The 21546-nt window shown below is 39.0% G+C and overlaps 1 protein-coding gene across 8 annotated transcripts in view; it reads left to right on the forward strand.

The window, feature by feature from the left end:
• Positions 1 to 21546, forward strand: part of LOC128698885 (nucleoporin p58/p45) — a 154516-nt gene that overhangs the window by 34112 nt on the left and 98858 nt on the right. For all 8 annotated transcript variants that reach the window (XR_011392474.1, XR_011392477.1, XM_070089052.1 and 5 more), the window contains 2 exons: positions 5157 to 5247; positions 16008 to 16182. Coding sequence is in view for 6 of the 8 variants with exons in the window: in XM_070089052.1 (XP_069945153.1) it covers positions 5157 to 5247; positions 16008 to 16182 (266 nt within the window). In the remaining 2 variants the exon portion in view is untranslated. The remainder of the gene's footprint in view (positions 1 to 5156; positions 5248 to 16007; positions 16183 to 21546) is intronic.

Consider the following 21546-nt stretch of genomic DNA (forward strand, 5'->3'; position numbering starts at 1 on the left):
AGAAATCGCCAAGTCAACTGTTTCAACTACAAATTAAAGTGATCGGAAGTTGTTAATTTGGTCAATTTAACAAAGTTCAAAATATTCCAATTTCAAAATAGGGTCCAGAATAAACAATGTAGGTATTCCTGGAACTAAACTAACATTTCCTCTGTTCATTAGTTATGTTTTGAGGCTTTACAAATAAATTCCATTTTGATTTTTTATTCACATAATGAATTTTTATTCACACCAAAAAATAGAAGATTTACTGTTATGCAATACTGTAATAATTGTATAAATATCATTACCATATTTGTGAATGCATATTAGACCCACCAGCTGGCATGTATTAGACGTGTGAGGTCGTTTGTTTACTCTTGAATATCAGCAAAAATTTAACATTTCTGCTACTTTGAGCTCAGTTTCAAGCCATTTCCAGTGCTAAAACCAATCAAAATCATCTATATTTCTGTAATATGACTTCCATTCTATCAAATGAGACCAAGAAATTGCAAATAGAGCTATAAAAAACTTACGAAAAAACACTGCAAAGTCGCTGTTTTAATCGAAAAATCATGATTTCAATTTTTTTCTCTCATTATACACAGCGTGCTGCAGGATCTGTTTTATGTGGTGCACACATACCACATAGATGTATTCTCTCATATCTAGGCCCAAATGTACCACTCACAGTTTATCAGAGTGAGCTGAGCTCATGACGTAGATCTACGGTTTGGACCCTGAACGTAAAGCCGTAGATCTACGGGACGGACCCTCAAAGGGTTAAAAGCTTTGAGTGGCTGAAAACCAAGTGAACTGGATCTCATCCCGATATGGTTTGAGATGCTGGGTATGTTTCCTTACACCTGTTGCCTCTGTTCACCTTGCAGTTAGTTAAATAGGTACATGGTATTAGTTGACTGTTGTAGATGGCATCTTGCAGAGGTAATAGTATACCTTAGGAATGGGATTTAAAATGACCTCAGGCTAGAGAACAGTTCTGTAAACTAAGTGGCATAAAGACAGTTAAATAACTTTTGGGTTTGCTTGATTATGACAAATATGTGGAGCAGATGCTTGCTCAGTTGCAGGGCCACCTAGTTAAGTGCTGGAAAAACAGTCATATTGTTAATATTTTATACCCATTTGATAAATTAACAATTAAAGGGAAAAAGTATTCAATGAAGGTAGTGTGTAAGAAATGGGGGTGATGTAATTAGGGTGAATTGGTGACTGACACACTCTTTACATCACTAAATGCTAGATTATTGCCCTCTTCTGTATAAACAAATGAAGTACAGATAAATCGTATATGTGGTGGGTGAAGTGTTGGAGTGTGAGAGGAAAGGAGAGAGTGTGTGAGCAAACATGAACGTACATGCCCTCACACCCCCACCCCTTCCTCGCTTACTTAGCTGAGGGTGGTGGTATTAGTTGACATTGTCTTCTTTGAGTTGTAAATTTTTCTCTCTTCTGTTAGTGTATCTAGGATAGTTGTTAATGCATGTTATAAGTACCTAAACACAACTACTACTGAAAGCACTAGACAGCACAAATCAGTGTCAGCTTGGAAAGCAGCAAAAGAAAAGAAAATATTGCATTCCTATGGTATTATTATGATGTTATTGAGGGATTGCTCAAGGCATATGGGTCATAAAGTGACTGGGGAAGGAGAAGTACTCCAGTTTTAATCCAGAGTTATTACAAACACAGCCAATATTCCAATTAATTATAACTGTGGTGCACTGTACAGTAAACCCTTGTTATGACAAACCTCGGTATACCAAACTTATAAAATAATGGGGAAAATCTGCTGTGTAAATTTCACCTCTAATTTCTTTAATTTCAATATTTATTGCAATGTAAATGTAAATTATGGGTACATCACTATTTCAGGTATAACATAGAGTACTTCAATGTTTTTTTTTTTTTTTTACCATAATTCTCATAAGATTGCTAGTGTCTTTTATATCTCACAAACATATAAGATTACAGGTACATCTTGCTCCTCCTCTTTAGGTTACACTACACATGCATGTATACATATAAGTATACACACACACAGTTGAGTTTTCTTCTATTTTTCTTAATAGTTCTTGTTAGTATCGATTTCCTTCCATCTCCATGGGAAAGTGGAGATGAATCCTTCCTCCGTAAGTCATGTGTGACATAAGAGGCAACTAAAATGCCAGGAGCAAGGAGCTAGTAACTCCTCCTCCTCTATTAATTATTAAATTAAAACAAAGAAAAACTTTATATAGCTGCAATGTTTAAATGTGTATGGATATAGTGCAGATGATAAGACATTATTGTGATGTTATGAATGAAAAGAAGCTGTATGTCCTGGCTCTAAGCTAAACAAAGCTGAAGGGGGTAGGAGAGTTTCAGTGGGAAGAAATAAATGGGATTAGGTCATTTGTATCTGAAAGAGTTAGAGCTAAGGAAGGAGTAACAATAATGTTGAAGAATCAGCTATGGAAGAAAATGAGGAAAACAAATGTATAAATTCAAGGATTATATGAATTAAAATAAGAGTTGATTATAAAAAGTGGGTTATACTAAGTGCATATGCACCTGTGGAAGAGAGGAGTGTAGAGGAGAAATAGAGAAATCTGGGGAGATGTTAAGCAAGGGCTTAGGAAGTTTTGAACCATAAGAGAGTAAGTGTGTGCATGTGTGTGGGGGGGACCTAAATGCTGCAGTGGGAGAAATTGTTGTAGAGGACATAGTATATGAGTTTGAGGTGACAGGGGTAAATAAATATAGGAGGACCTTAGTTGTACTCTGTGTATAAAGAGGTTTGATAATAGGTAACATGTATTTTAAGAAAAAAAAGAGGATATGTAAACAAGATTTGATATTGGTCATAATGACAACAGTTTGTTGGACTATGTATTGGTAGATAAAAAGTTGATGGGAAGACTTCTGAATGTGCATGTTTTTAGAGGGGCAATAGATATATCAGATCATTATTTAGTTGTAATTACAATGAGAGTAGGAGGTAGATGGGGTACAAGGAAAATAGCATCAGTAAGAGAATGGTGAGAGTTTTTTAACTGAAGGAGGAGATAGGGTAAGATATAAGCAACTGTTGGGAGAAAGATGGGCTAGTGAGAGTGTAGGTAATGAGGTTGAAGAGGTACGGGGTATTTAAGAATGTAGTGTTAAAGTAGAAGCAAAAGTTTGTGGACGTAGGAGGGTGAGTGCAGAAGGGAAGAGGAGTGATCAGTGGAATGATGAGATAGGGAGCAGTTATAAAGTAAAAGTTAGCATATGGGAGGCTTTTACAAAGCAGAAATTATATAATAAGGGTGGAGTATATGGAGAGTAAAAGAGGTTTGGGAGTATAAAAGGAGAGCAAATGAGTGGGGAGGTTCTGTAAACAAATTTAGCTGAGAATAAGAAAAAGTTTGGGATTAAGATTGAAAGTTAGAGAAAGCCTAGGAAATGAATGAATTTAATAGTTAAAAACAGGAGTGGGGAGTTGGAGGCATTAGGAAAATGGAGGGAATATTTGAGGAGCTGTTAAATGTTGATGAAGAGAGGGAGATAATGATTTCATGCATTGGCCAGGGAGGTATAACATCTTTAAGGATTGAGGAAGAGCCAGATGTGAGTGTGAGGAAAGTGTGTGAAGCTGTGGGTAAAAATGAAAGGGGGTAAAGCAGCTGGGATTGATGGGTTTATTATGCTCAATCAATAGAATGGAATGCATACTAACAAAATAGCTAATATTTGTCAACTGGAGCAATGGAATTGTCCAAACCATAGATCTACGTCATGAGCTCCTCACTGATAAGCTCTGAGTGGTAAATTTTGGCCTTGATATGAGAGAATACATCTATGTGGTATATGTGCACCACATAAAACAAATCCTGCAGCACATAGTGCATAATGAGATAAAAAAACTGAGACTGTAATTTTTTATTAAAACAGCGACTGCAGTGTTTTTTCGTATGTTTTTATATAGTTGTATTTGCGATTTCTTGGTCTCATTTGATAGAATGGAAGATATCTTAAAGAAATAGGATGATTTTGATTGGTTTTAGTATTGGAAATGGCTTGAAACTGAGCTCAAATTAGCAGAAATGTTAAATTTTTGCCGATGTTCATGAGTAAACAAATGACCTCACACGTCTAATACACGCCAGCTGGTGGGTCTAATATATGTTCACAAATGTGCTGATATTATTTATACAATTATTACAATATTGCATAACAGTAAATCTTCTATTTTTTGGTTTGAATAAAAGTTCCTTATGTGAATAAAAAGTCAAAATGGAATTCATTAGTAAAGCCTGAAAACGTAACTAATGAACAGAGGAAATGTTAGTTTAGTGTCAGGAATGCCTGCATTGTTTATTCTGGACCCTATTTTGAAATTGGAGTATTTTGAACTTTGCATTAAATTGGCCAAATTACCAATTTTCGATCACTCTATTTTGTAATTGAAACAGTTGAATTGGCGAATTCTTGTGCTCAGTCGATAGAATAGAAGTAATACTAGTGAAATAGGTAAGAATTTGGTTGACTGGAATAAGGTAATTGGCCTAAAATGGGAGTCAAAGTCCACAAAATCGCTGATGCATAAATATTGCCGACACATCAAAATTCGCGAGAGCATAATTTTGTCAGTTTTCCATCAAATTTTGTACTTTTTGTTTTATTTCCTTCAGAAAAAGATTCTCTACCATTTCATAAGAAAAAATAAAATTATTTTTTGAAAATTCTTGGACACTGGTGCGCCCTTTGAAATTTGACCTCTGGACCCTGAAAGGGTTAAAATAGGACTAAAGTCGGTAAAATCACCAACGAGTAAATTACAGCAAGACTGCTAACTTTGCACCTGTGTAATTTTGCACTTTGGGCTGATCATTATCTTCAGAAAAAATTCTCTACCATTTCAAAAGAATTTTTTTGTATGTGGGCACTGAGAGCATAATATTTGGGATCTGGATGGTGAAAGGGTTAAGTTATTAGATGTTGAAATTTAGTCTCACTGGACCTGTAAGAGAATATTTCAAAATGTTAATACAGTATGTACTGCCTTGTAGAAAGTTATTTACTTCAGCTTCATCATGAAAATGAGTCATTTCTTTAATTCATGAATACATTTTAGTTTTATTCTAAATAAAGTGTAGAACCCTTAGCTTTCACTTCATTTTCTATTTCAGATGCAAACAATGCTGGATCCAAAACTGATGGAAAATCAACAAAAGACCAACAGATGCCTCAAGATTTGTTTGCCACCATAGCATTGTTTGAGTGAGTGTTGAGTGTTGTTACAGTTATAAGAATTGTTGCTGTCACTGTAACATTGTTCCAGTGTTGTTACAGTTATAAGAATTGTTGCTGTCACTGTAACATTGTTCCAGTGTTGTTACAGTTATAAGAATTGTTGCTGTCACTGTAACATTGTTCCAGTGTTGTTACAGTTATAAGAATTGTTGCTGTCGCTGTAACATTGTTCCAGTGTTGTTACAGTTATAAGAATTGTTGCTGTCACTGTAACATTGTTCCAGTGTTGTTACAGTTATAAGAATTGTTGCTGTCACTGTAACATTGTTCCAGTGTTGTTACAGTTATAAGAATTGTTGCTGTCACTGTAACATTGTTCCAGTGTTGTTACAGTTACAAGAGTTGTTATTACTACCATCTTGTTCATTAGAGATAGTCTTTTGTTTTTATATCCATTTACTAGATCACTGTAATTTTTTCCTTGCATTGTTCATATGTGCTTAACTTATGTTTTACTTTACAGTATTTGTGTTATAATTACTCTTATCATTGGCTTGTACGTTGTCCTTATTTACATAACTGTTATTGTTTTGTCATAAATAGTTATACCAAAAATAACAAAAAAGGCACAATACCGTGACCGGAACGATACACAAATATTTTTTTTTTTTTTTATTATCACACTGGCCGATTCCCACCAAGGCAGGGTGGCCCGAAAAAGAAAAACTTTCACCATCATTCACTCCATCACTGTCTTGCCAGAAGGGTGCTTTACACTACAGTTTTTAAACTGCAACATTAACACCCCTCCTTCAGAGTGCAGGCACTGTACTTCCCATCTCCAGGACTCAAGTCCGGCCTGCCGGTTTCCCTGAACCCCTTCATAAATGTTACTTTGCTCACACTCCAACAGCACGTCAAGTATTAAAAACCATTTGTCTCCATTCACTCCTATCAAACACGCTCACGCATGCCTGCTGGAAGTCCAAGCCCCTCGCACACAAAACCTCCTTTACCCCCTCTCTCCAACCTTTCCTAGGCCGACCCCTACCCCGCCTTCCTTCCACTACAGACTGATACACTCTTGAAGTCATTCTGTTTCGCTCCATTCTCTCTACATATCCAAACCACCTCAACAACCCTTCCTCAACCCTCTGGACAACAGTTTTAGTAATCCCGCACCTCCTCCTAACTTCCAAACTACGAATTCTCTGCATTATATTCACACCACACATTGCCCTCAGACATGACATCTCCACTGCCTCCAGCCTTCTCCTCGCTGCAACATTCATCACCCATGCTTCACACCCATATAAGAGCGTTGGTAAAACTATACTCTCATACATTCCCCTCTTTGCCTCCAAGGACAAAGTTCTTTGTCTCCACAGACTCCTAAGTGCACCACTCACTCTTTTCCCCTCATCAATTCTATGATTCACCTCATCTTTCATAGACCCATCCGCTGACACGTCCACTCCCAAATATCTGAATACATTCACCTCCTCCATACTCTCTCCCTCCAATCTGATATTCAATCTTTCATCACCTAATCTTTTTGTTATCCTCATAACCTTACTCTTTCCTGTATTCACCTTTAATTTTCTTCTTTTGCACACCCTACCAAATTCATCCACCAATCTCTGCAACTTCTCTTCAGAATCTCCCAAGAGCACAGTGTCATCAGCAAAGAGCAGCTGTGACAACTCCCAGTTTGTGTGTGATTCTTTATGTTTTAACTTCACGCCTCTTGCCAAGACCCTCGCATTTACTTCTCTTACAACCCCATCTATAAATATATTAAACAACCACGGTGACATCACACATCCTTGTCTAAGGCCTACTTTTACTGGGAAAAAATTTCCCTCTTTCCTACATACTCTAACTTGAGCCTCACTATCCTCGTAAAAACTCTTCACTGCTTTCAGTAACCTACCTCCTACACCATACACTTGCAACATCTGCCACATTGCCCCCCTATCCACCCTGTCATATGCCTTTTCCAAATCCATAAATGCCACAAAGACCTCTTTAGCCTTATCTAAATACTGTTCACTTATATGTTTCACTGTAAACACCTGGTCCACACACCCCCTACCTTTCCTAAAGCATCCTTGTTCATCTGCTATCCTATTCTCTGTCTTACTCTTAATTCTTTCAATAGTAACTCTACCATACATTTTACCAGGTATACTCAGCAGACTTATCCCCTTATAATTTTTGCACTCTCTTTTATCCCCTTTGCCTTTATACAAAGGAACTATGCATGCTCTCTGCCTATCCCTAGGTACCTTATCCTCTTCCATACATTTATTAAATAATTGCACCAACCACTCCAGAACTATATCCCCACCTGCTTTTAACATTTCTATCTTTATCCCATCAATCCCGGCTGCCTTACCCCCTTTCATTTTACCTACTGCCTCACGAACTTCCCCCACACTCACAACTGGCTCTTCCTCACTCCTACAAGATGTTATTCCTCCTTGTCCTATACACGAAATCACAGCTTCCCTATCTTCATCAACATTTAACAATTCCTCAAAATATTCCCTCCATCTTCCCAATACCTCTAACTCTCCATTTAATAACTCTCCTCTCCTATTTTAACTGACAAATCCATTAGTTCTCTAGGCTTTCTTAACTTGTTAATCTCACTCCAAAACTTTTTCTTATTTTCAACAAAATTTGTTGATAACATCTCACCCACTCTCTCATTTGCTCTCTTTTTACATTGCTTCACCACTCTCTTAACCTTTCTCTTTTTCTCCATATACTCTTCCCTCCTTGCATCTCTTCTACTTTGTAAAAACTTCTCATATGCTAACTTTTTCTCCCTTACTACTCTCTTTACATCATCATTCCACCAATCGCTCCTCTCCCCTCCCGCACCCACTTTCCTGTAAGATAAGATAAGATTTCGTTCCGATTTTTAACCCCGGAGGGTTAGCCACCCAGGATAACCCAAGAAAGTCAGTGCGTCATCGAGGACTGTCTAACTTATTTCCATTGGGGTCCTTAATCTTGTCCCCCAGGATGCGACCCACACCAGTCGACTAACACCCAGGTTCCTATTTGCTGCTAGGTGAACAGGACAATAGGTGTAAGGAAACGTGTCGGAATTTCCACCCGCCGGGAATCGAACCCGGGCCCTCCGTGTGTGAAGCGGGAACTTTAGCCACCAGACCACCGGGCCACAAACTTCTGCTGAACACTCTAACACTACATTTTTAAACCTACCCCATACCTCTTCAACCCCATTGCCTATGCTCTCATTAGCCCATCTATCCTCCAATAGCTGTTTATATCTTACCCTAACTGCCTCCTCTTTTAGTTTATAAACTTTCACCTCTCTCTTCCCTGATGCTTCTATTCTCCTTGTATCCCATCTACCTTTTACTCTCAGTGTAGCTACAACTAGAAAGTGATCTGATATATCTGTGGCCCCTCTATAAACATGTACATCCTGAAGTCTACTCAACAGTCTTTTATCTACCAATACATAATCCAACAAACTACTGTCATTTTGCCCTTCATCATATCTTGTATACTTATTTATCCTCTTTTTCTTAAAATATGTGTCACCTATAACTAAACCCCTTTCTATACAAAGTTCAATCAAAGGGCTCCCCTTCTCATTTACACCTGGCACCCCAAACTTACCTACCACACCCTCTCTAAAAGTTTCTCCTACTTTCTTCCTACTACTCAAATAACCCGCACATAAAAGAGAGAAGCTTACGACGACGTTTCGGTCTGACTTGGACCATTGACAAAGTCACACTAACCAGAAGTGGAGCAGGACGGCTATATATAGGCAGGAAGAGGTGGTGGTGGTAGTAGTAGTAGTAGTAGTAGTACAAGAATGGTATATAATGCCAACAAGATGAAATTAAGACGCATGCGCAACACCCGGGCATCCCTATCGTAGACGTTTCGCCATCCAGCCAGCCACTGGATGGCGAAATGTCCACAACAAAGACAACCAGACACCGCACATGTGCCTTAATTTCATCAGTAGTTGTAGTAGTAGAAGAGGTAGTAGTAGTGGTAGTGGTAGAAGTGGGAAATAAGGAGGACGAGCCAGTCAAATACAAAGGAAGGGGAGCACTGCAAGAGAGCTAGGTGCCCACTGAGGGAGAGCAAGCGCACAGAGGTGCGTGAAAGGGGAAGTGGTGAAATAAATGAAGGAGGAACAGAAACACGAGACAGAAGAGAGAAAGACAACCCAGAGGAGAAAGGGGAAGAGGGAGAAGAAGAAAAAGAAAAAGTAAAAATTAGGAGTCAGGTTAAGTCAGGGGTGTTCTGAAGTTTGGAGCATTTTATAATGTAGTGGGAGAGGAAGGTATCTACAGAGACGAAGCCAGGGCTAAGGTTCATACAAGGAAAGTTGTGTATTAGAGAGGATTCAACTAGACGGCGACTGTTCGAGTTGGAAGTAGGGAAGACAGTTTTAGCAGAAGACCAGTCAGTAGGATGGCTATGATCTCTGACGTGACAGAAAAGAGCATTGTTAGTGTCGGCAAGCCTAACACTATTTTTGTGCTTCCTAAGTCTGTCAGAAAGAGATCGACCAGTTTCTCCGAAGTATTAAAGAGGACAGGAGGAGCAAGAAATAGAGTAGACACCAGGAACATCTGTAGAGGGAGGAGTGGTATGAGCGAGATTAGTGCGAAGAGTGTTAGTCTGGCGGAAAGTAAGCTTGATGTCTAAGGGACGGAGAGAATTGTTGAGATTAGAAAGACCGGAAATGTAGGGAAGGCAGAGGATAGAAGAGTTCCCAGGAGTAGAGAGTTTGGGAGAGAAGAAATTGTGTTTAGCACGTGAGAGGGCAGAGTCTATGAAATGGGAAGGGTAGCCAAGACGGGAAAACGAATTATGAAGAGTGGAAATTTCTGCTGGAAGGAACTGAGGATCACAGATGTGGAGGGCACGGAGAAAGAGGGAGATAAGAACACTTTTCTTGACAGGGGAAACATGATAGGAAAAGTAGTGAATGTACATGCCACTGTGCATAGGTTTTCGGTAAACGGAAAAGGAAAAACCTGTATCTGAGCGGTGGACATGGACATCAAGGAAAGGAAGCAAGGAATTAGATTCCCATTCAGCTTTAAACTTAATGAAAGGGGCAAGATTATTAAGAGCTTCAAGAAAAGGTTGGAAGAGACTGGAGTCATGAGGCCACAGAGCAAAGATGTCATCCACATAGCGGAGCCAGAGTGAAGGTTGCACATCGAGGGTAGGAAGAAGAAAAGTCTCGATGTGCAACCTTCACTCTGGCTCCGCTATGTGGATGACATCTTTGCTCTGTGGCCTCATGACTCCAGTCTCTTCCAACCTTTTCTTGAAGCTCTTAATAATCTTGCCCCTTCCATTAAGTTTAAAGCTGAATGGGAATCTAATTCCTTGCTTCCTTTCCTTGATGTCCATGTCCACCGCTCAGATACAGGTTTTTCCTTTTCCGTTTACCGAAAACCTATGCACAGTGGCATGTACATTCACTACTTTTCCTATCATGCTTCCCCTGTCAAGAAAAGAGTTCTTATCTCCCTCTTTCTTCGTGCCCTCCGCATCTGTGATCCTCAGTTCCTTCCAGCACGTAATGAAAGTAGTTTGTTAGATTATGTATTGGTGGATAAAAGGTTGATGGGTAGGCTCCAGGATGTACATGTTTATAGAGGGGCAACTGATATATCGGATCATTATTTAGTTGTAGCTACATTTAGAATAAGAGTTAGATGGGAAAAGAGGAAAATGGCAACAACAAGAAAGAGAGGTGAAAGTGTATAAACTAAGAGAGGAAGAAGTTCGGGCGGGATTTAAGCAACTATTGGCAGAAAGGTGGGCTGGTGCAAGTATGAGTAGTGGGGGGGGAGGTTCAAGAGGGTTGGAGTAGTTTTAAAAATGCAGTATTAGAATGTGGGTCAGAAGTTTGTGGTTATAGGAGGGTGGGTGCTGGAGGAAAGAGGAGTGATTGGTAGAATGATGAAGTAAAGGGTGTGATAAAAGAGAAAAAGTTAGCTTATGAGAGGTTTTTACAAAGCAGAAGTGTTATAAGAAGAGTAGAGTATATGGAGAGTAAAAGAAAGGTAAAGAGAGTAGTGAGAGAGTACGAAAGGAGAGCAGATGATAGAGTGGGAGAGGCACTGTCAAGAAATTTTAATGAAAATAAGAAAAAATTTTGGAGCGAGTTAAACAAGTTAAAGCCTAGAGAACGAATGGATTTGTCAGTTAAAAACAGAGTAGGGGAGTTAGTAGATGGGGAGATGGAGATTTTGGGTAGATGGCGAGAATATTTTGAGGAACTTTTAAATGTCGACGAAGAAAGGGAAGCGGTAATTTCATGCACTGGCCAGGGAGGTATACCTTCTTTTAGGAGTGAAGAAGAACAGGATGTGAGTGTGGGGAGGTGCGTGAGGCATTACGTAGAATGAAAGGGGGTAAAGCAGCTGGAACTGATGGGATCATGATAGAAATGCTAAAAGCAGGGGGAAATATAGTGTTGGAATGGTTGGCATTTTTGTTTAATAAATGTATGAAAGAGGGGAAGGTACCTAGGGATTGGCAGAGAGCATGTATAGTCCCTTTATATAAAGGGAAGGGGGACAAAAGAGATTGTAAAAATTATAGAGGAATAAGTTTACTGAGTATACCAGGAAAAGTGTATGGTAGGGTTATAATTGAAAGAATTATAGGTAAGACAGAATGTAGGATTGCGGATGAGCAAGGAGGTTTCAGAGTGGGTAGGGGATGTGTAGATCAAGTGTTTACATTGAAGCATATATGTGAACAGTATTTAGATTAAGGTAGGGAAGTTTTTATTGCATTTATGGATTTAGAAAAGGCATATGATAGAGTGGATAGGGGAGCAATGTGGCAGATGTTGCAAGTATATGGAATAGGTGGTAAGTTACTAAATGCTGTAAAGAGTTTTTATGAGGATAGTGAGACTCAGGTTATGATGTGCAGAAGAGAGGGAGACTACTTCCTGGTAAAAGTAGGTCTTAGACAGGGATGTGTAATGTCACCATGGTTATTTAATATATTTATAGATGGGGTTGTAAAAGAAGTAAATGGTAGGGTGTTCGGGAGAGGGGTGGGATTAAATTATGGGGAATCAAATACAAAATGGGAATTGGCACAGTTGCTTATTGCTGATGATACTGTGCTTATGGGAGATTCTAAAGAAAAATTGCAAAGGTTAGTGGATGAGTTTGGGAGTGTGTGTAAAGGTAGAAAGTTGTAAGTGAACATAGAAAAGAGTAAGGTGATGAGGGTATCAAATGATTTAGATAAAGAAAAATTGGAGATGTGACTAATGAACAAAGAAAATGTTATTTTAGAGCCAGGAATGTCTGCATTATTCATTCATTCATTATTTTGAAATTGTCGTATCTTTTTATTTTTGTGAAATTGGCCAAATTGCAAACTTCTGACCACGTTATTGGGTAGTTGAAATCAGTAAATGGGCAGTTTCTTGTACTCAATCGATAGAAAAAATGGAGTTCTAAAGAAGTAGCTATGAGTTTGGTCGACTGGAACAATGGAATTAGCCGAAAATAGGGCTCAAAGTGGGCAAAATCGCCGATTTGTAAACATCACCGAGGTCGCTAACTTCATGAGAGCATAGTTCCATCAGTTTTCCATCAAATTTCCTGTTTTTGGTGCCATTACAATCGGGAAAAGATTCTCTTATCATTTTTTTTTTTTTTTTTTGGAATTTTGTGACACCAGGAGACACCTCAGGATTGGGGATTGCGACAGTCAAAGGGTTAAATGATTTATTCTCTTCCATAGAATTGAGCCTATCTAGCAATATTCCAAGTACAGTAGGGCCCTGCTTTACGGCAGCTTGCTTTACGGCATTCCGCTAATACGGACATTTCAAATTATGACCAAAACTCACTATACAGTTCTCCGTCTTTCTAATACAGTCACCACGCCCCACCTGGTTTGTTTACATTCTCCATGAGCACGACTCTCCATTATGTTTGGAAACTTTCCAAAATTTTGAGTGTTTTAAAGTTATTTCATATTTTATATATACAGTACCCTGATAATTATACTTACGTGTAACTTTACCTAAATAAACTTACACACTGTACTGGTGTGCAGGTACACATTAAAATCACTAAGAATGTCTTATTAGTCTTGAAGATGCTATATTAACCTCTTGACTGTCGCAACCCCCAATCCTGAGGTGTCTCCTGGTGTCGCAAAATTACAAAAAAAATTATTTTTTCTTATGAAATGACAGAGAATCTTTTCCTGATTGTAATGACACCAAAAAAACTAAATTTTATGGAAAACTAACAGAATTATGCTCTTGCGAAGTTAGCGACCTCCGCGATATTTGCAAATCGGCGATATCGCCCACTTTGAGCCCTATTTTCGGCTAATTCCATTGTTCCAGTCGACCAAACTCATAGCTATTTTTTTAGAACTTCGTTTTTTTCTATTGATTGAGTACAAGAAACTGCCCATTTACCGATTTCGACTACCCAATAACGTGGTCAGAAATTTGCAATTTGGCCAATTTCACGAAAATTAAAAAATATGACAATTTCAAAATAAGGTCCAGAATGAACACTGTAGACATTCCTGGCTCTAAAATAACATTTTCTTTGTTCATCAGTCACGTCTCCAGGCCTCTCTGATATTACTCTTGCTTTCTATTTTGAATTTTTATTCAAACAAAAAATAGAAGATTTACTGTTATGCCGACTTCTGTAATACTGTAATAATTGTATAAATAACATCAACCCATTCATGACTGCACATTAGAATGGCTAGTTGGACATTTATTGGACAATGACATCATTTGTTTACTTTTGAACATCGGCAAAAATCAAACATTTCTCCTACTTTGAGCTCCATTTCTAGGTTCTTTTTATAGTAAAATTAATCAAAATCACCTCTATTTCTTTAATATGTTTTCCATTCTATCAAATGAGACCAGGAAAACGAGAATACAACCATAAATACTATACAAAAATAGACCACAAAGTTGGCATTTTAATTAAAAAAAACGGTCAGAGTTTTTTCTCTAATTATGCACTGCGTGCTCCAGGATTTTTTTTATATGGTGCACACTGACCACACAGACCCATTTTCTCACATGTGGGCCTACCAGCTTTCTCCTGCTTGATTTGAAGCCACTAGAATTTATGAGTGTATATACGTCAAACACGGTACCTCGTAAGACGTATATATACAACCAAAAAAGTCAAAGGGTTAATAATAGTAATAATAACACACAATAATAATCACTCTGATGTGCATTAAATGTCATATAAAACATTAATATAGACATATATGGTATTTTTTTTTTTTTCAAAATTATGTAATAAACATACTACGTAACATGTAAACATGATAAATACACCCACAGTAGAATAAATTAACATGAATATGATATTTTTTCCAGTCGTTGGAGTGTCAGAAAGAATAACATTTTCTCTAGTCCAAGACCAAAGAAAATGTGTAGACAATAGTATTACTGGGGATAACTGTATAAAATTACATATTCCTTTTGTATGCCTTGTATGAATATAATGGTGTGTTACATGAGAATGGGAGCGTTGCTTTTTATTTATTCTACTTTTCCAATGTGGAGACAATTTTTACACAATGTAAGGTTTTTGTATTATGGTATAAGATACACAGACATGGGAATGAACGTGTATCAACCAAAAACAGACGCATTTGTCTGTTTGTTTACATACTCTGCGGCTCTGTCCTCTCCCAATTAATTGTTCTCTCTCTCTCTCTCTCTCTCTCTCTCTCTCTTGTTTATTTGTTTTTATATCGTTTACTCACCTCTTACCCTGCATTAAGACTACAAGTATTTTAAGGTAAGTAATGAGTGTACTGTACATGTATATGCATGTTATCACTCTAGGGCACTTCAAATGTCATAGTATATTACATGTGGGTGGGGTGGCCTGGCTGGCTACCTCCCACACCTGACTTCTTAAAATAAATACTACTCACCTCTCACCCTACATTTAGACTACAAATATTTTGAGGTAAGTAATAAGTGTACTGTGTGTGGATTTTACTTTTTATTGTTTTTTAATACCTAGTTTTCTCTTGTTAACTTGATATGTTAGTGTAAACTTGTTTTCTGGCATTTTTATGCATTTATAAGTGGAAAAAATGGCATTCTGCTTTCTGGCGATGTCCGCTTTCCGGCAGTAGCCTGGAACCTAACCTGCCATATAAGTGGGACCCTACTGTATATGCAGTAGATGACAGTTTTATAATGTGTTTTATGATATGTGTCAGCTGTCAGAATGTAATGGAACTTTTTGCTGATTTACTTTATTAATTTTTGGACCTGAATAATTAGGAAATTAAAGATCTGTTTGCTTACTTTTCTGGTTTCTCCTTTTGTGTATCTTTTGTTTGCATTTTATTTGCTTTCTTGCACATCCAAAACCATATCAGAGTGGTCTAGGAATTTCAAGACATGAATGTTGGCCTGGGGTTGAGTGCATGGTTGTTCTGTCAATGGCTCTTTCAAAGTGTGTTATTGTGTTGTCAGGGAAGTTGGGCTATGATCAGATCCCTGGTATTGCCCCCTAACTTTGGCCTTCGTAAGAATATCCTACTGTGGTATGCAACTCCCAGTTTATGTAGAGACACCAAGTACTTCTTGGGTGTATCATATGGTATTCATTTTAAGAATGTGATGCAGTGTCCAAGTTTCATATCACACAACACACATTCTTGAATAATGCTAAAACTACATAGTTTTATTTTTGTAGTTAATTAGATTATTTGTGCAGGTCACGACGAAACGCAGAAAATGCAGCCTCTGAGGAAAATATTAGACAGACGGAAGGACCTTTTCACAAAGTGGCAAAGAAGGCAGAGGAGATTCAGCAGCTTCTAGCGGAGCTGGCTAGCGAGTACCTACAGTTGCATTCCAGTGCTCTTAATCTAAAAGCTGAGGTTATGAAGGTAATTATGTGTCATTTCTACCATATATTAATGATTTTAAGTTTACATTGATGCATACAAGTGATCAGTGTTTAGATAAAGATAAGGAAGTTTTTGTTGCATTTATGAATTTAGAAAAGGCATATGATAGGGTGGATAGGGGAGCAGTGTGGCAGATGTTGCAGGTGTATGGAATAGGTGGTAAGTTACTAAATGCTGTAAAGAGTTTCTATAAGGATAGTGAGGCTCAGGTTAGCATGTGTAGGAGAGAGGGAGATCACTTTCAAGTAAAAATAGGCCTTAGACATGGATGCACAATGTCACCCTGATTCTTAACATGTTTATAGGTGGGGTTGTAAAAGAAGTAAATGCTACAGTGTTGGGGAGAGGGGCAGGATAAAATTATGGGGAATGAAATACAAAATGGGAGTTGACAGTTACTTTTTGCTGATGATACTGAGCCTTTGGGAGATTCTAAAGAGACGTTGCAAAGGTTAGTGGACGAGTTTGGGAGGACATGTAAAGGAAGAAAGTTTAAAGTGAGCATAGATAAGAGTAAGGTGATGAGGGTATCAAATGAGTTAGGTAAAAAAAAAATTAATATTAGATTAGAGGGAGGGAGTATGGAAGAAGTGAACATGTTCAGATATTTGGTAGTAGACTTGGCAGTGGATGGGTTTATGAAGGACAAGGTAAACCACAGAATTGACAAAGGAAAAAAGGTGAGTGGTGCATTGAGGTATCTGTGGAGACAGTGTTATTCATTGAGACAAAGCAGAGAATGTATGAAAGTAGTGGTAGTGGTATCAACACACTTGCTACAGCAAGGAGGAGGCTAGAGGCAGTGGTGATGTTGTGTCTAAGGGCAATGTGTGGTGTAAATATTATGCAGAGAATTGGTAGTGTGGAAATTAGGAGGAGGTGTGGAGTTATTAAAAGTATTAGTCAGAGGGCTGAGGAGGGGATGTTGAGGTGGTTTGGTCATTTAGAGAGGATGGAGGAAAGCTGGATGACTTGGAGGGTGTATAAATCTGTAGTGGAGGGGTAGGGGTCATCCTAGGAAAGGATGGAGGGAGGGGGTAAAAGAGGTTTTGTGTGTAAGGGGCTTGGACATACAGCAGGCATATGTGAGCTTGTTAGATAGTGAATGGATTTGAATGGTTTTTGGGACTTGATGAGCTGTTGGAGTGCGAGCAGTGTAATATTTTTTGAAGGGATTTGGGGGAACCGGTTAGCTGGACTTCAATCCTGGACGTGCGAAGTACAATGCCTGCACTTCGATGGCGGGGTTTGGTATATTGACCGTTTGGAGTGACATCTGAACTGTCATATCTGGGCACCTCTGCAAAGACAGTGATATGCATGAATGATGGTGAAAATGTTTCTTATTTTGGGTCACCCTGCCTCAGTGGGAGACAGCCAATGTGTTGAAAAAAATATAAAAAAGTTGACCTGGGCCACAAGATGAAGGGAAAGCTTTGATGGATGCTTTTGTTACAATAACCAGATTTTAGCATAACTCCAGGTAAATGTTAGGTGTACTTTCACTCCTCACAGGTGTGAGTAAATCATGTGTTTTTTTTTTGCATCAGCAGTCAGTACATAGTGTTTTCATATCCTTTGAGGACACTAGTAATGATATTTATTTTTTTATTTTTTAACACATCGGCCATTTCCCATGAGGCAGAGTGACCCAGAAGGAAAGAAAATCGTAAAAAGAAAGAAAAATACTTTCATCATCATTCAACACTATCACTCATACATAATCACTGTCATTGCAGAGGTGCTCAGATATGACAGTATAGAAGTCCCTCCAAACTGCCAATATCCGAAACCCCTCCTTTAAAGTGCACATAGAAAAGAGTAAGGTGATGAGGGTGTCAAATGATTTACATAAAGAAAAATTGGATATCTAATTGGGAAGGAGGAGTATGGAAGAAGTGAATGTTTTCAGATATTTGGGAGTTGACGTGTCAGAGGATGGATTTATGAAGGATGAGGTTAATCATAAAATTGATGAATGAAAAAAGGCGAGTGGTGCGTTGAGGTACGTATGGAGACAAAAAACGTTATCTATGGAGGCAAAGAAGGGAATGTATGAAAGTATAGTAGTACCAACACACTTATATGGGCGTGAGGCTTGGGTTGGAAATGCTGCAGCGAGGAGGCGGTTGGAGGCAGTGGAGATGTCCTGTCTAAGGGCAATGTGAGGTGTAAATATTGTGCAGAAAATTTGGAGTGTGGAAATTAGGAGAAGGTGTGGAGTTAATAAAAGTATTAGTCAGAGGGCTGAAGAGGGGTTGTTGAGGTGGTTTGGTCATTTAGAGAGAATGGACAAAAGTAGAATGACATGGAGAGCATATAAATCTGTTGGGGAAGGAAAGCGGGGTAGGAGTTGTCCTCGATAAGGTTGGAGAGAGGGGGTAAAGGAGGTTTTGTGGGCGAAGGGCTTGGACTTCCAGCAAGTGTGCATGAACGTGTTAGATAGGAGTGAATGGAGACGAATGGCATTTGGGACCTGACGAGCTGTTGGAGTGTGAGCAGGGTAATATTTAGTGAAAGGATTCAGGGAAACCGGTTACAGTGGACCCCCGCATAACGATGGCATCACATAGCGATTATTTCGCATACCGCTTACTTTAATCGCAAAATTTTTGCCGCGCATACCGATTAAAAACCCGCTCACCGATTTTCGTCCGAGACGCGTCCAATGTGCGCCCTCAGCCAGCCTCACATGTGCCGCCCGTGCCATTGTTTACCAGCCAGCCTCCGCGGTAACATCCAAGCATACACTCGGAATATTTCGTATTATTACAGTGTTTTCGGAGCTGTTTCTGGAAAATAAGTGACCATGGGCCCCAAGAAAGCTTCTAGTGCCAACCCTACACCAATAAGGGTGAGAATTACTATAGAAATGAAGAAAGAGATCATTGATAAGTATGAAAGTGGAGTGCGTATAGCCGACCTAGTCAAGCTGTACAAGAAACCCCAATCAACCATCGCTACTATTGTGGGCACCAGAAAGACAATCAAGGAAGCTGTTCTTGCCAAAGGTTTAACTGTGTTTTCGAAACAAAGATCGCAAGTGATGGAAGATGTTGAGAGACTCTTATTGGTGTGGATAAATGAAAAACAGATAGCAGGAGATAGCGTCTCTCAAGCGATCATATGTGAAAAGGCTAGGAAGTTGCATGAGGATTTAATTAAAAAAATGCCTGCAACTAGTGATGATGTGAGTGAATTTAAGGCCAGCAAAGGTTGGTTTGAGAGATTTAAGAAGCGTAGTGGCATCCATAGTGTGATAAGGCATGGTGAGGCTGCCAGTTCGGACCACAAAGCGGCTGAAAAATATGTGCATGAATTCAAGGAGTACATAGAAACTGAAGGACTGAAACCTGAACAAGTGTTTAATTGTGATGAAACAGGCCTGTTCTGGAAGAAAATGCCAAGCAGGACCTACATTACTCAGGAGGAAAAGGCACTCCCAGGACATAAGCCTATGAAAGACAGGCTTACTCTTCTCATGTGTGCCAATGCTACTGGTGATTGCAAAGTGAAGCCTTTATTAGTGTATCACTCTGAAACTCCCAGAGCGTTCAGGCAAAAGAATGTCCTCAAGGATAATTTGTGTGTGCTGTGGAGGGCAAACAGTAAGGCATGGGTCACTAGGGAATTTTTCTATAACTGGTTACACCATGCATTTGCCCCCAATGTGAAAGATTACCTAACTGAAAAGAAATTAGAACTTAAGTGCCTCCTGGTGTTAGACAATGCCCCTGGTCATCCTACAGACGTGGCAGAGCGACTTTATGGGGACATGAGCTTCATTAAGGTGAAGTTTTTGCCTCCTAATACCACTCCTCTCCTGCAGCCCATGGACCAGCAGGTTATTTCCAACTTCAAGAAACTGTACACAAAAGCTCTGTTTGAAAGGTGCTTTGTAATGACCTCAGAAACTCAACTGACTCTAAGAGAGTTTTGGAGAGATCACTTTAATATCCTCAATTGTGTAAACCTTATAGGTAAGGCTTGGGAGGAAGTGACTAAGAGGACCTTGAACTCTGCTTGGAAGAAACTGTGGCCAGAATGTGTAGACAAAAGGGATTTTGAAGGGTTTGAGGCTAACCCTGAGATGATTATGCCAGTTGAGGAATCCATTGTGGCATTGGGAAAGTCCTTGGGGTTGGAGGTTAGTGGGGAGGATGTGGAAGAGTTGGTGGAGGAGGACAATGAAGAACTAACCACTGATGAGCTGATAGATCAACTTCAAGAGCAAGAGGCCAGACCTGGGGAAACTGGTTCAGAGGAGGGGAGAGAGAAATTGAAGAAGTTGCCTACTACAAAGATTAAGGAAATCTGTGCAAAGTGGCTTGAAGTGCAAACCTTCATGGATGAAAATCACCCTCACACAGCTATTGCAAGCCGTGCTGGTGATTATTACACTGACAATGTTGTGAAACACCTTAGGCAAGTCATAAAGGAACGAGAGGTACAGGCCACTATGGACAGATATCTTGTGCGAAAGAAGTCCAGTGACTCTGAAGCTGGCCCTAGTGGCATTAAAAGAAGAAGGGAAGTAACCCCAGAAAAGGACTTGCTACCTCAAGTCCTAATGGAAGGGGATTCCCCTTCTAAACAGTAAGAAGATAATGCTCTCCCCTCCACCCATCCCATCAATCATCACCAGATCTTCAATAAAAGTAAGTGTCATGTAAGTGTGCATGCCTTTTTCAGTTTGTGTGTATTAAAATTAACATTTCATGTGGTAAAAAAATTTTTTTTTCATACTTTTGGGTGTCTTGCACGGATTAATTTTATTTCCATTATTTCTTATGGGGAAAATTCATTCACATAACGATTATTTCGCATAACAATTACCCCTCTTGCACGGATTAAAATCGTTAACCGGGGGTCCACTGTATTTTTATATAGCCGGACTTGAGTCCTGGAAATGGGAAGTACAGTGCCTGCACTTTCAAGGAGGGGTTTGGTATATGTGTAGGTCGCTAAGTGAGGAGAGTCTGTATTCCAATTTCAAAACAGGGTCCAGAATAAACAATGCAGGCATTCCTTGCACTAAAATAACATTTCCTTTGTTTATTAGTTACGTTTGCAGGCTTTACAGATGAATTCCATTATGATTTTTTAATCACATAAAGAATTTTTATTCACAACAAATAATAGAAGATTTACTGTTGTGCAATATTGTAACAATTGTATAAATAATATCAGCCCATTTGTGAACTCACACTAGACCCACCAGCTGATGTGTTACTTTAGGTTCAATTTCAAGGTATTTTCAGTACTAAAACCAATCAAAATCATCTCTACTTCTGTAATATATCTTCCATTCTATCAAATGAGACCAAGAAACCATGAATACAA

The sequence above is a fragment of the Cherax quadricarinatus genome, chromosome 2, assembly GCF_038502225.1.
Source record: "Cherax quadricarinatus isolate ZL_2023a chromosome 2, ASM3850222v1, whole genome shotgun sequence".
NCBI classification, from domain to species: domain Eukaryota; kingdom Metazoa; phylum Arthropoda; class Malacostraca; order Decapoda; family Parastacidae; genus Cherax; species Cherax quadricarinatus.